Genomic DNA, 12,617 nt, shown 5'->3' on the forward strand with positions numbered 1-12,617 from the left:
CACGGGTATAGAAATCATAAAATATTTTAATTCTCTTTTTACAGGGCCACAGGCTTCCTTGTGTCAGGTGAATCCCAGCAGGCACCTCTCTCTAGCAGCTACGAGGTGATGACGTGTTGAGAGGCCTCCGTACAGGTTGCCCCAGTAAATCGGTACAAGTTGCAATGAAACCTCTGCACCAACAGCCCTGGGGACATGGTGATGCTAAGAGTTGCTGCCTCTTTGATCGACTCAACCTCAGTTCAAGACGCAGTTTGTCCCAGCTGTCAAAAAGTCTCAAAACACCAATCATGCATCTTACCCCTATTCTGGATTTTATAAAACACTTTATATATATATATATATATATATACATATAGATATAGATAGATAGCACAAGAAATGTGCCTGCGATGCACTCTAACATAGAGCACAGGAATACACACCACGGAGCCCAGCCCCAGCCTGTCCACAGGAGAAAAGTGCAAAGGTTCGATGCACACACAAGGTGTGACAGTGGAAAGGTACCCAGTGCCGCACACCAAACCTTTCCACGCAGCCCGTCTGACAGTCGCCTCTGTCCCGTTAGTGGTAATGGGAGCAGGAACAGAAACTATATGATTTTCTATGGGCAGAGGATATCCATCTGGTATGGAGAGAGTGATGGTTATCCAGAGATTAATCTAGAAATAACTGCCGAAGGTCAATATGACTCCAGGCTGGGGTCCGCAGGTGGGGCTGGCTTTGCAGGTGGAGGCTGATTCGGCATCTCTCAAACACACAGACTCTCACACTTCTCCAAACACTCCTCCAAGGGAAAGTGCACTTCCAACAGCAGCTACAAAAATAGATTGGCACGCTCTTTCGATACAGTGAGGGAATCTTCTAGAAGCTTTCCCCCTACTTCCACGAATTCTCTTCCCCGATCTGCTCTAGGACTTCGCACTCTGAGTTGGAACGGGTCTGGAGAGAAGGCCCTGGACCACGCCTGCAAGGGCTGGGTGTGGCTGCGAGGGAGTCCCAGAAGGGCCTCATGCTCCTGCTGGGGGGAGCCATCTTCTGAACGGGTCTCCCCTTCCTGGTTGAGCAGTAATCAGCTCACTGCCCATCTCGTCTGGCCAGACGGAAGACTCCCTGAAAAGTTCCCGGTACGGCTTCTGTACAGAAACAAATGTTGACAGGAAAAAAAGTTTGCTATGTCGAGTTCTAGTTTTGCATTTCCAGTAGTATGATGCTACCACTCGGGGCTCAGAAGAAATGGTCCCTGGCCCTCCCAGGAGGCCTGTGCTAGGAGCTCTGGACCAGGCGTCTGTAGTGAGGCATAACTTCGTGCTCTGGGAGGTGAAGGGCAAACTCCAAGGCCACCAGCACTGGGAACTCAAAGGCGATCAGTTCTCGTCGATTCAGCCGGAACTTCTCTTCCAGTTTCTGCAACAAAATGTAAGAAAACCAAAAGCCTTTTAGCCTTGAAATAAAAATCCTAGGTTTTCTCCATGTGTAGCCTCTGTATCCATCAGCCAGCATTTATAGAGAAACCTGTTATGGGCAAGACCATGGAGGAAGAAAGGGAGGCGTCAGCTGTGTTTCCTGCTCGCAGTCCTAGGTCAGAAGGACTCATACCTCCTGAGGATCCACAGGCTGCCGGGAGTCTGGCATACATCCCACAACTTCATTTAATCCCTCAATAATCTTACGATGTCAGTGGTTTTTAAAATTATTTATTTATTTATCTGGCTGCCCCAGGTCTTAGTTGCAGCATGTGGGATCTAGTTTCCTGGCCAGGGATGGAACCACAGCCCCTTGCTGTGGGAACATGGAGTCTTAGCCACTGGACCACCAGGGAAGTCCCTGAATAAACTGAATTTTAAAATAGGCATTCGTATAACTGTCCAAGAAGATCAGTGTTTCCTTGCTTTGATGACATTCTACTTTAAAAGCAAGGACATCAAAAAGTCTACAAACAATAAATGCTGGAGAGAGTGTGGAGAAAAGGGAAAGTTCCTACACTGTTGGTGGGAATGTAAACTGGTACAACCACTATGGTGAACAGAACGGAGGTTCTTTAAAAAACTAAAAACAGAGCTACCATTAGACCCAGCAATCCCATTCCTGGGCATATACCCAGAGGAAACCATAATTCCAAAAGATAGATGCATCCCAGTGTTCACTGCAGTGCTGTTTACAATAGCTAAGACATGGAAGCAACCTAAATGTCCATCAGCAGAGGAATGGATAAAGAATTGGTACACATATTCAATGGAATATTACTTAGCCATAAACAGAAGGAAATAATGCCATTTGCAGCAACATGGGTGGGCCTAGAGATTGTCTTATTGAGTGAAGTTGGACAGAGAAAGACAAGTAACACATGATATTGCTTGTACGTGGAATCTAAAAAAAAATGGTACAAATGAACATAAGTTCATTTGTACAAAATGTACATTATGTACAAAACAGAAATAGAGTCACAGGTGTAGAAAACAAACCTATAATTGCTGGGGGAGAAAGGAAGGGAGTCATACAGTGGGAGATTTTGATTGACATATACACACTACTGCGTATAACAGATAAATTACAAGGACCTACTGTATAGCACAGGGAACTCTGCTCACTGATTCTATAATGGCCTGTATGCAAAAAGAATCTAAAAAAAGAGTGGATACTATATATGTGGGGGCTTCTTAGGTGGCGCTAGTGGTAAAGAACCCGCCTGCCAATGCAGAAGACATGAGCGATGCAGGTTTGATCCCTGGGTCGGGAAGATCCCCTGGAGGACAAAATGGCAACCCACTCCAGTACTCTTGCCTGGAAAATCCCATGGACAGAGGAGCCCGGTGGGCTACAGTTCACAGGGCTGCTAAGAGTCAGATATGACTAAAATGACTTAGCATGCACACATGCACAAACTATGAATATGTATAACTGATTCACTTCACTGTACATCTGAAACTAACACAACATTGTAGGTCAACTATACCCAAATAAAAATTTTTTTAAAAGTAGAAGAAAGATATTACCACTCAGTCAAGCCCACGCCCTTCCCCAAAAAGGAGGTGGCTGAGGTCACAGGAGGCCAAGGTGTGTTGAGCCAATGTGACTGATGGACACTGTTGGTCACCATGCCCACAAGACCCCTGGCCATCATAGTGGCTTCTGTGGCTTTTGAGAATAACCTCATCCCTCTTGGTGCCTGAGTATGGATTTTTATGGCCAGACCCAATACTAGGGATCTTCAGTCTTATCAAAGGGACCCATCTCTCTGTTCTAAGACAGCCCAAGATGTGGGGTCTGACATTTGCTTCTGCAGAAGGGCCGACATCATGGTCCTGGTCCCTCAGCTGGTACTAAGGATCAGAATTCTCCCAGGCAGGGTCACCAGTCAGGCTTTTCTGAGAGACCAATGCTGGCCTGGAGCACATGCTCCCACTCCAGCCAATCAGGACTCAGGCGACTTACGTCAATTAAATGCTTGACTTCAAGCTTTTTGAGGTCACTTCCGATTTTGGCCGCTAAGAGCACGCAAGCGCCGGCACAAAGCTTCCGGTTCTGTTTGTTCAGTTTTCCCTTAAGGGCGAGCTTCTCAAAGTAGACAAAGGCCATGGCCACCGTGGGCTCCTCGAGGCCACAGTCCTCCTGGGCGAGCTTCCGCATCTCTCGTTTCAGGCTACAGAAAGGTGGGAAAGAGGGAAGAGTCTTGTTAGAATGTGGAGTTTCAGGGGACTGTAAAGAAAAAGACTATCCTGTTTCGAAAGCATCTCCTCTTTCTCAATCACAAAAGGGTTATGTGGAATGGGAGTCGATCTCTATAAGCAAGATAGTTATATGTTGCCAACACACTTAAGAGATCAAACCAGTCAATCCTAAAGGAAATCAACCCTGAATATTCATTGGAAGGACTGATGCTGAAGCTGAAGCTACAATAGTTCGGCCACCTAATGCAAAGAGCCAACTCATTGGAAAAGACCCTGATGCTGGGAAAGATTGAGGGCAGGAGGAGAAGGGGGCGACAGAGGACGAGATGATTGGATGGCATCAATGACTCAAGGGACATGAGTCTGAGCAAACTCTGTGAGATAGTGGAAGACAGGGAAGCCTGGTGTGCTGCAGTCATGGGGTTGCAAGGAGTCGGACACGACTTAGTGACTGAACAACAAGAGACTTAAGTTGCTGGGACTTTGAACCCTTCTGTGTTGGTCAGGCTGTATAGACCATGTCAGGTCTGGACCATGGTGAACTCAAGTGGATGGCTGAGGGTGTCGAAATGGAATAGAGTCCGTTCACAGTGACAGGAGGAAACAAAGGTCATTCCAGAGAGATAGTCACTGAGATAAACTAGGTACTTGGTATCAGGTCTGCTGAAGATCACTTATGGCCACTAACTATGGCAGAAGAGGGGTTCAACTAAGAGTGCAGCAACCAGGAGAGGGAGGCCCACAAGGTAAGGGACATATGTATACCTATGACTGACTCATACTGGTGTATGGCAGAAACCAACACAAGATTGTAAAGCAATTATCCTCTAATTTGTTCTTGTTCAGTTGCTCGGTCATGTCCGACTCTTTGCGACCCCACAGATTGCAGCATGCCAGGCTTCCCTGTCCTTCACCATCTCCCGGAACTTGCTCAAACTCATGTCCATTGAGTCGGTGATGCCATTCAACCATCTCATCCCCTGTCGCTCCCTTCTTTCCTACCATCAGGGTCTTTTCCAATGAGTCAGCTCTTCTCATCAGATAGCCAATATTAAAAATAAATAAATTTTTAAAAAAAGAGTGCAGCAACCAATCTTCTTAGGAGAGTTGCCCGGCCAGCAGACCAAGTATGAATACTTAATTTTTCTCACTTCTTGGCTCGGAACATGCCAGAATCAAATCAGTATTAGGATATGTACTCACATGTACATTGGCACATGTTCCAACACTGTATTTGTGTATAGTTTAGCCTCCATTACCATACACACACACACACACACACACACACACTGAAATCTTGCTGTCCTGGCACACAGTCACCACAACACAGGTTAGCTTCTCTCCAGCCCAGCAAGACCCACAAATGTGGGTCACCGCAAGGCCGATCCAATCTGCTGCAGGGGAAACTGGGGCCTGATTTTGCTTTGGCTTTTTTTGCTGATGAATTATAGATAGGGCTTGGCTGTCATCGCTGGGAGGATGACTGTGGGTAGAGGGTTATCTCAAACCCTGTGATGCCAGCTCTTTTCTGTTTTGCCTGCATTTAAGGAAGCTGGGGACCGAACGTTTCCTATTCTGAGTTTTCCATAACATAAATCTTACTGAACTGTGAGCCAGAGAGCGTATGAAATGATTCCTTCATGAGCAACCTCCTCCCCCATGCCCAGATCCTTGTCAGCTCGTGTCCAGCCTCCCTCGGCTCTCACACTTCCGGGCGCTGGTCAGCCAACTTCGGACGAGCCTCTTTAATTAGAGCTGAACATGACCTGTTTCACTTCCCCAGAACAACAGGAGAGCCAGCATACAAAGCATGACCTCATGGTATGCTGGGGGAGGGGCCTGGGGGAAGTCCAGGTGGGGGCCCAGCCCCAGAGTGTGTGTCCGACTCTTTGCGACCCTCTGGACTGCAGCCGGCCAGGCTCCTCTGTTCGTGGGATTTTCCGTCCCCACCTACCTCCGAATTTTGCTGAGTGTTAACTTAATGTGAGGGAACTTCTCCTTGAAGGTCTCGTTCATGTCCTTCTTGAGATCGGAGGGCTTCACGTAGTCAATCACTGTGGTCTGAAACAGATCGGGTCACATGAGTCACTACTTAAAATATGGGTCATGGGTCATAATCACATGCAAGTCACAGCCAACTTCTAACACCCTCACCACCAGCAACGGGGAACCCAGGCCTGAGCCACCTTGAGGGCTCTGCCAGACGCAGGAGCCCGTCAGGGCAGGACCCCTTCAGGTGGATGGAAACGAAAGCCCAGACATCAGCAGGACCCGGCGACATTTAGAAACCCTGGCCGCCAGAGTCACTGCCTGGCAGGCAGTCACGAGGTTTGTGATGATGTGAGCAGGTTCAAGCAAAGAATCTCCATCTTTCATTGGGTGCCAAAGCCAGGTGAGCTCCCAGCGAGGATTCTCCAGGGGCTGGAGGTGGGATGGGGGATGACTGGATCTCACCCAGTGGCAACCACAGCAGCTCTGCTGTTTTCTGTCTTATATGTAGATATGTGCAATGCTCCTTTCCACGTTTTTTTTTGGTATGTGGGATACTAGTTCCCTGATCAGGGATGGAAATTGGGCCCCCTGCTGTGGAAGCAAGGAGTTTTAACCACTTGAACTGCCAGGGAAGTCCCAGCACAACACTTCTCTTGAAAGAAGCCTCCCACTGCCTAAAGAAGTTTGCAAGTGCCTTCCAGCCACCCTAACCTTATGGAGGGGGAAACAGAGGGTCAGAGAGGTGACCAGGCTTGTCCCCACTGAGGAAAGGCGCACTGCTTTCCTGTTCTGAATCAGACTGAAAGAGCAGTGGTTAGTAGCAGCCGGGAGCAGCTTCAGGCTGCTGAAGGTGGGAAGGGTTGGGGACAGAGGCTGGAGGCTCCACATCCAGCGAGTCAGGCAACTTGCAAAAAGTGGCTTAACCTCCCTGAGCCTCGCCCTCCTTTTTGCTGCACAAGATAAGAATACCTGTCGGGCTGCTTCACAGGTTTCTCTCAAAGATCAAACGAAGAGAATCCAATGTATCTAATGCACACTGGAGAATTCTATCGAGGCGACAGTGGGGAGACAGCAGCCAGCTGGGCTGTGCTCCTGTTCCACTGAGTCAGTGTCTAAGGGTGGGCTTGCTCTCAGCACTGTGATCTTGTCCAGGTGGTTTTTATGCAAATCAGATCCTCCTTTGCCTCGCCTTCAATGTTACTTCTGCAGGATCATCTTCCCTAAGTCTCCTGGTGGACTTGCCTAAATTCCAGCCATCACCCTTTGCTATACACTATGGCTCAGATAGCCAATCTCCTTCCAGACGCCACACTGTCCTTCCCGATTCCTTTGCAGCTAGGATTCCACACACAATTCCAGGTCCTCTGGGGGTGACGCACTGGTGTCAGAAAGCAGAGTGCAAGCAGAGGCTGGGCGTCTGTTCTCTCTGCTGCCAAGAGGAGTGATGGTAGAAGCCCTGGAGTCCCAGTTTCCATTTAGTGGGTGTGGACCACAGCAGGGCCGCATGGATCCAGAGTGGGCAGCAGCGGCAGCATCCTGACCGTGGAGGTGGCAGAACTGTCATCTCTGGAGCTGACGGCCGGTGCACATTCCCCTGGTCACCTGGTTCTGCAGTACGGTTTGGGGATCATTCCTGAAATCCCAACTCAGGCTGTTCCATCAGCCTCCCCAGTGATGACAGGCTGTTTAGTACCCTGTAAAACATGCTTTTCTTCTTAAACTAGCTTGAGTGGATGCTGTGCTTCATAACCGAACCAGCAGACCCTGTCTTTGTTGATGGCATTTACCCCTGTTGTAACGGGACATCTTTGGGGGGGGGACATGGGATGACAGTAGAGCTGTTTCCCCTAAAGGCACTAATGTCATCTCTTCACCGCAGCGCTGGGGGCCTCCCATGCCACTTCCTGACCAGCCCTAGCTTTAAAACAACCCAGCGAACAGCAACAACCCAGCCCAGCTTGCAGCCTTAAAGGTGGGGCCAGGAGGGCTCAGGCCATCCCAAGCCTGGACCTCCAGGAGAGGTCCTTTATTTTTATACACAGCCTCACTCTAGCTCTTGGGGGTCCAGAACTAGGGGCTTATTTTTCCCAGCAGCAGGATGAGTGGACATGTATATTTGTTTCCATGCTGGACGCTTGAGAGGAGGGTAGAGGGTAGGCCAGTGAGCTGATGCTATGAGACCCTTGGCTCAGCACTTGGACCCCAGTGAGGACTGCACACGATCAAGCCCTCAAATTCATTTTCTCGGTGGCAGAATTCTGAATCCCAGCTCTGCCACCCGGAGTTGCAGAGGTGGCCTTCTCTGCTGCCTTCTGGGGGAGGTTTCCAGCCACTCGACATCTGGGCACTAGTGCAGGCAGTTTCAGCTCTCTGTGCCTGTTTCTTCCTCTGGCTTCTCTGTCACGTGCTTTATGTTGATGGTTGTAGGGCACCAGGTGTGCAAGCTGCTTGCGATCAGGTGCTTGGGGCACGCAATCGTGGTGGCTGAGTGGGCGGTCCCCAAACCGACAGTCTGCTCCCAGGCCCTTGCTCAGACAGGACCTTGCACACTCAGTGTGCCTATGGTCCACTGTTCCAGACCGGCCGGGCGCCAAGTATGGGAAGACTTGCTCAGAGCCCAGGAAGACCCTGCAGTCAGATTTCAGAGGACGACCGGGGCTCACTGTCCTCAACTCTGGTTCCCTCGAGGGAACACTTTCTGGGAACATAGCAGCTATGGCTCCTCTGCGTGGTCCAGTGTGTCTTGAGGGAGCCGACGACATCCTCTAGAGGCTGACCTCCCCACATTCCCTCCCCTTCCCGAGAGACAGCTGTCTTCTTCCCAGTGATGGGGGTGAGCGAGGGGGCAGTACTCAAGGCTGAGTTGCAGTGTGACCCCAGCCACTCACTTGTTCTGGCTCGTGTGTGTATGGTGTGTGTGTGTGTGCACACACTCAGTCATGTCCAACTTTGCGACCCCATGGACTGTAGACCGTCAGGCTCCTCTGTCCATGGAATTTTCCAGGCAAGAATACTGGAGTGGATTGCCATTGTCTTCTTCAGATCTTCCCGATCTGATTCAGGGATCGAACCCTTGTCTCTTACATTTTCTGCATTGGTAGGCGAGGTCTTGACCACTAGCATCACCTGTGAAGCCCAAGGCTCAAGAGAGAATGAATTAACCAGGAGGCCCACACTTTGTTCCAAGTCTCCTCTCCCTCTAATTGCATGGTTTATGAAGACTCGCACTGTCTGGGTTTTGCCACTGCACATGTGTTCCTAGGAATCAAAGTGCTAGTAAATGGGCTGTGGGCCCCTCCTGGCCTGGGACAGAGCTGGTGGCCACTGCATTCAGTGCCACCAAATTCCTGGCCAGGGGATTGGCCAAGTGCAGGGGTCCTTGTGGCCCCAGCAATGGCCAACAGCTGGGCCAGGCAGGCTACGTGAGGGACAGGCAGTTCCATCCTTGGTGCCCGCAATTTGCAGAGGAGGGGTGAGAGATGGCTTCCATGTGCTTTCTCACAGCTGCCTGGCTGCAGGGATGCTGTGTGTGCACAGATGCAGAAAGAAGAGGGGACGTCAGCTGGGAGGAGGCTACCATCCCAAATGCAGAAGGTCCAGGGGGATGCAATTCGGAAAGGAGCCCTGCTGGGCCTGCCCTGCCGGGGACAGTGGCAGAGTTAGGGGGCCAGCCTGGAGGCTGATGCCTGCACCCCTTCTGAGATAGCAGACAACAGCAGTTAGGCCACAACCTAGTGGCCTAACCTAGCTAGAAGCATCTACCACATCTACCGGAGATGCTGAGACACCTTTGCTTTATTCAGAAACAAAGACTTGACTCATCCTGAGAGAAGGGAGGGAGCCTCCACGGAGGAGCTGAAAGTGGGCCTGGTTCTGGCCCACGGCAGCTACCATGATGCCCCAAGGTGGAGGCCTCTCGGGGTTGGGGTAGGGGGCAAGCAGGGGGGAAAGCGAGGCAGCAGGAGTGTGTCAAGGAGGGCACGTGTGCCCCAGTAGCAGTGCTGGAATGAGGGGCTTGGAGCTGACAGGTTGCTGGTCTGATTCCCAGAGAAACAATAGAAAATGTGCTTCCACCCGGGGCCTGGGAGGGTTCTCCTTCCTTCTGCCTGCATTTCCGAGCCTCACATCTCCCTGGGAATTCTTAAGGCAGTTCTGCAAGACGTGAGCTTGCAGTCGACTTTGCTAGTGCTCACCTTTGGGTCGGAGGAGCCCCTGGGGGCAGGAACATTCCAAAGGAGCCAGGTTCCAGCCGCAGGGCTGCCTGTCACCCGGGAGACATGGGGAGCCTGGGGAGCCGTGTAGCCACCCCTTCACCCTGAACCTCGCTTTCCAGGGCCTGTGACACAGAGGATACAGGCAGTGATGGGTGCAACTCCTTCGACACCTAGAGCCACAGCCTCCACGGCACTCGCCCGCAGTCCACCAGGCTCCGAGCCCAGCTGGGCATCGGAAAGCAGACGTGACGTGCTCGCTAAGGAAAGCGGAGTCCCAGCCCTCCATGAAATCTCTAAAACCACACACGGCCAGGCATTCCAGCTGTTCCCTGCTTACTCCTCTCCCCTGTGCTGTATGCTCTGTGCTCGGCCCCGTCTGACTCTCTGACTCCATGGACTGTAGCCCATCAGGCCCCTTTGTCCATGGGATTCTCCAGGCAAAAATACTAGAGTGGGTTACCATTTCCTCCTCCAGAGGATCTTCTCTGACCCAGGGATCGAACCCACATCTCCTGCATTGGGAGGCAGGTTCTCTTCCATTGTGCCACGAAGGGAGAGGAAAGCAAGTCACAAAGAAACTTCGGGAATGAGTGCACGGACAACACGGCCTGGGGCTGCATTTGTTGCTATTTCTACCCACCGATTCCAAACACAGGATCCTGGATCTAACCTCTGTCCCATCCCCTAAGGTGAGCAGCTCTTCAGGTTCTCTCACTGAAATGAAATGCGTTGCTTCGAGGAGAGCCACACAGGGCAAGCTGCCTTTGTCAGAGTTACACCATCACGTGGACTGGGCAGGTGTGCAAAGCATGTCCGCAGTCGCAGATATGTGACGGGCATTCATGTGGTACCACAGAAACTTCTAGAGTCCTGTCTCCACCCACCTGAGCTGCCACTGGGGAGGTGTGGCCCCTGAGGTCACACATAGCCAGCTCGCATTTGGATGTACTTCTAAACACTCAGTTCTTAAGATGGTGGTTAAAGAGCAGGAGCTGATCCCGTGTGCGCGGCATCACGTTCAAACTCATAGTGTGATAATCGAAAATCTGAGACAAATACAGAGAAGGGGAGCAGATGCTACAACACCTTGGGTGAAACGTAAAACAATGCTTCACAAAAAAACAAAAACAAAAACAATGCTTCACATTAGTTTTACAAGAAAAAGCAGATAAAAAAACCCAAACCACAATACCGATGCAAGCCACCACACAGATAACCCTTGAAAACATAAGTGAGAGAGGCCAGAGGCAAACGACCACATAGTGCATGATTCCACCTTCATGAAATGTCCACCATAGGCAAGTCTATGGAGACAGAAAGTACATTATTGGTTGCCTGGGGCTTAGAGGATGGGGGCGGCTGTTTAGGGCTATGGGGAGCTTTTTTGGGGGATGATGAAAATGTTCTGAAACTGACTGTGGTGATGGTTGCACAGTTTTGTGAGTATACTAAAAACCACTAAATTGTACACTTTAAAGAACTGAGTTGTACAATACATGAATTACTATATAACTAATAAAGCTCTGGGGCTTCCCAGGTGGCTCGGGGGTAATGAATCCGCCTGCCAATGCAGGAGACACAGGAGACTTGAGTTTGATCCCTGGGTCGGAAAGATCACCTGCAGGAGAAAATGATAACCCACTGCAAAATTCTTGCCTGGAGAATCTCATGAACAGAGGAGCCTGGCAGGCTACAGTCTGTGGGGGTCGCAAAGAGTTGAACATGACTGAGAAGCTGAGCAAAGCAAAAGAAAAAAAAAACAAATAAAGCTCTTACCAAAAAAAAAAAAGAAAAAACCCAAACCCAAAGTGGAAAACAAAACCCACTGTGACGCAATAAGGCATTTTAACACTTACACCAAAAGCCAGCAGGCCTCAAAGCCCTACTGCTCAGCATCTATGCAGGTGACTGGCGGGGAAGTTCCAGGGCCCCTTCCAGTCTCCAGAGAGGCCCAGCAATGGTGTGTTGGTGACGCTCAACTACTTGTCTTAGAGAGGGTCTCCCAAATAAGCTCCAGGCACTCTGAAACCTGGGGGCCTGGACAGAGCCTTGCAAGGGAGGGGCCCTTGGACTCAAAACTGCTTAGCTTCTCAATAAATCCACCTGCAGACAGGAAAGTAAGTGCCCACATCACCCAGACAGCTTTCAACGAAAAGGAAATAAGGAGGGAAAGCAGAATCCAATCTCACGGAAGGCTGGGTTAATCTTCCTTTTATTGCTTTCTATTCCCTCCTGTTCAGCATCTCACACTGGCCTGAAACATTAAGTTCTAAGATATATTCCCGTAAACCTGGGGAGATGCTGAGATGGGAGGAGGGGCTTTTCTGGGAGTCTTTAGAATGTAATATAAGAACAGGCACTTTATCACAGAGGTCAAGCCAAGGGATGTGCTCTTGAGATGCAAATATGCTAAGTCACTCAGTCATGTCCAATTTTGCGACCCTGTGGACTGTAGCCCGCCAGGCTCCTCTGTCCATGGGATTCTCCAGGCAGAAATACTGGAGTGGGTTGCCATTTCTTCCACCAGGGGGGATCTTCCCAATTCACGAATCGAACCCGCGTCTCTTGCATCTCCTGCATCGGCAGGCGGATTCTTTACCACTAGTGCCACCTGGGAAGCTCCTGAGATGTAAATACCTACAGATATCATAAAGGTTGTGAGTCGGCATTCTTTCTGATGTCAAAACAGTTCGTGAGAGCTACCTTCCTGAGAGACAAGAATCCAGAAGTCCATTCACAG

The 12,617-nt window shown here is 50.2% G+C and overlaps 1 protein-coding gene across 2 annotated transcripts in view; it reads right to left on the reverse strand.

Moving 5' to 3' along the window:
* Positions 1 to 297: 297 nt before the first annotated feature.
* The window catches only part of CABLES1 (Cdk5 and Abl enzyme substrate 1), a 100,819-nt gene continuing 88,499 nt past the window's right edge, over positions 298 to 12,617 (reverse strand). For both annotated transcript variants that reach the window (XM_043889199.1, XM_043889200.1), the window contains 3 exons: positions 5,626 to 5,732; positions 3,436 to 3,643; positions 298 to 1,407 (listed from right to left, as the gene is read on the reverse strand). In XM_043889199.1, coding sequence (XP_043745134.1) covers positions 1,267 to 1,407; positions 3,436 to 3,643; positions 5,626 to 5,732 — 456 coding nt within the window. In that variant the 3' untranslated portion in view covers positions 298 to 1,266. The remainder of the gene's footprint in view (positions 1,408 to 3,435; positions 3,644 to 5,625; positions 5,733 to 12,617) is intronic.

The sequence above is a fragment of the Cervus elaphus genome, chromosome 27, assembly GCF_910594005.1.
Source record: "Cervus elaphus chromosome 27, mCerEla1.1, whole genome shotgun sequence".
Classification (NCBI taxonomy): Eukaryota; Metazoa; Chordata; class Mammalia; order Artiodactyla; family Cervidae; genus Cervus; species Cervus elaphus.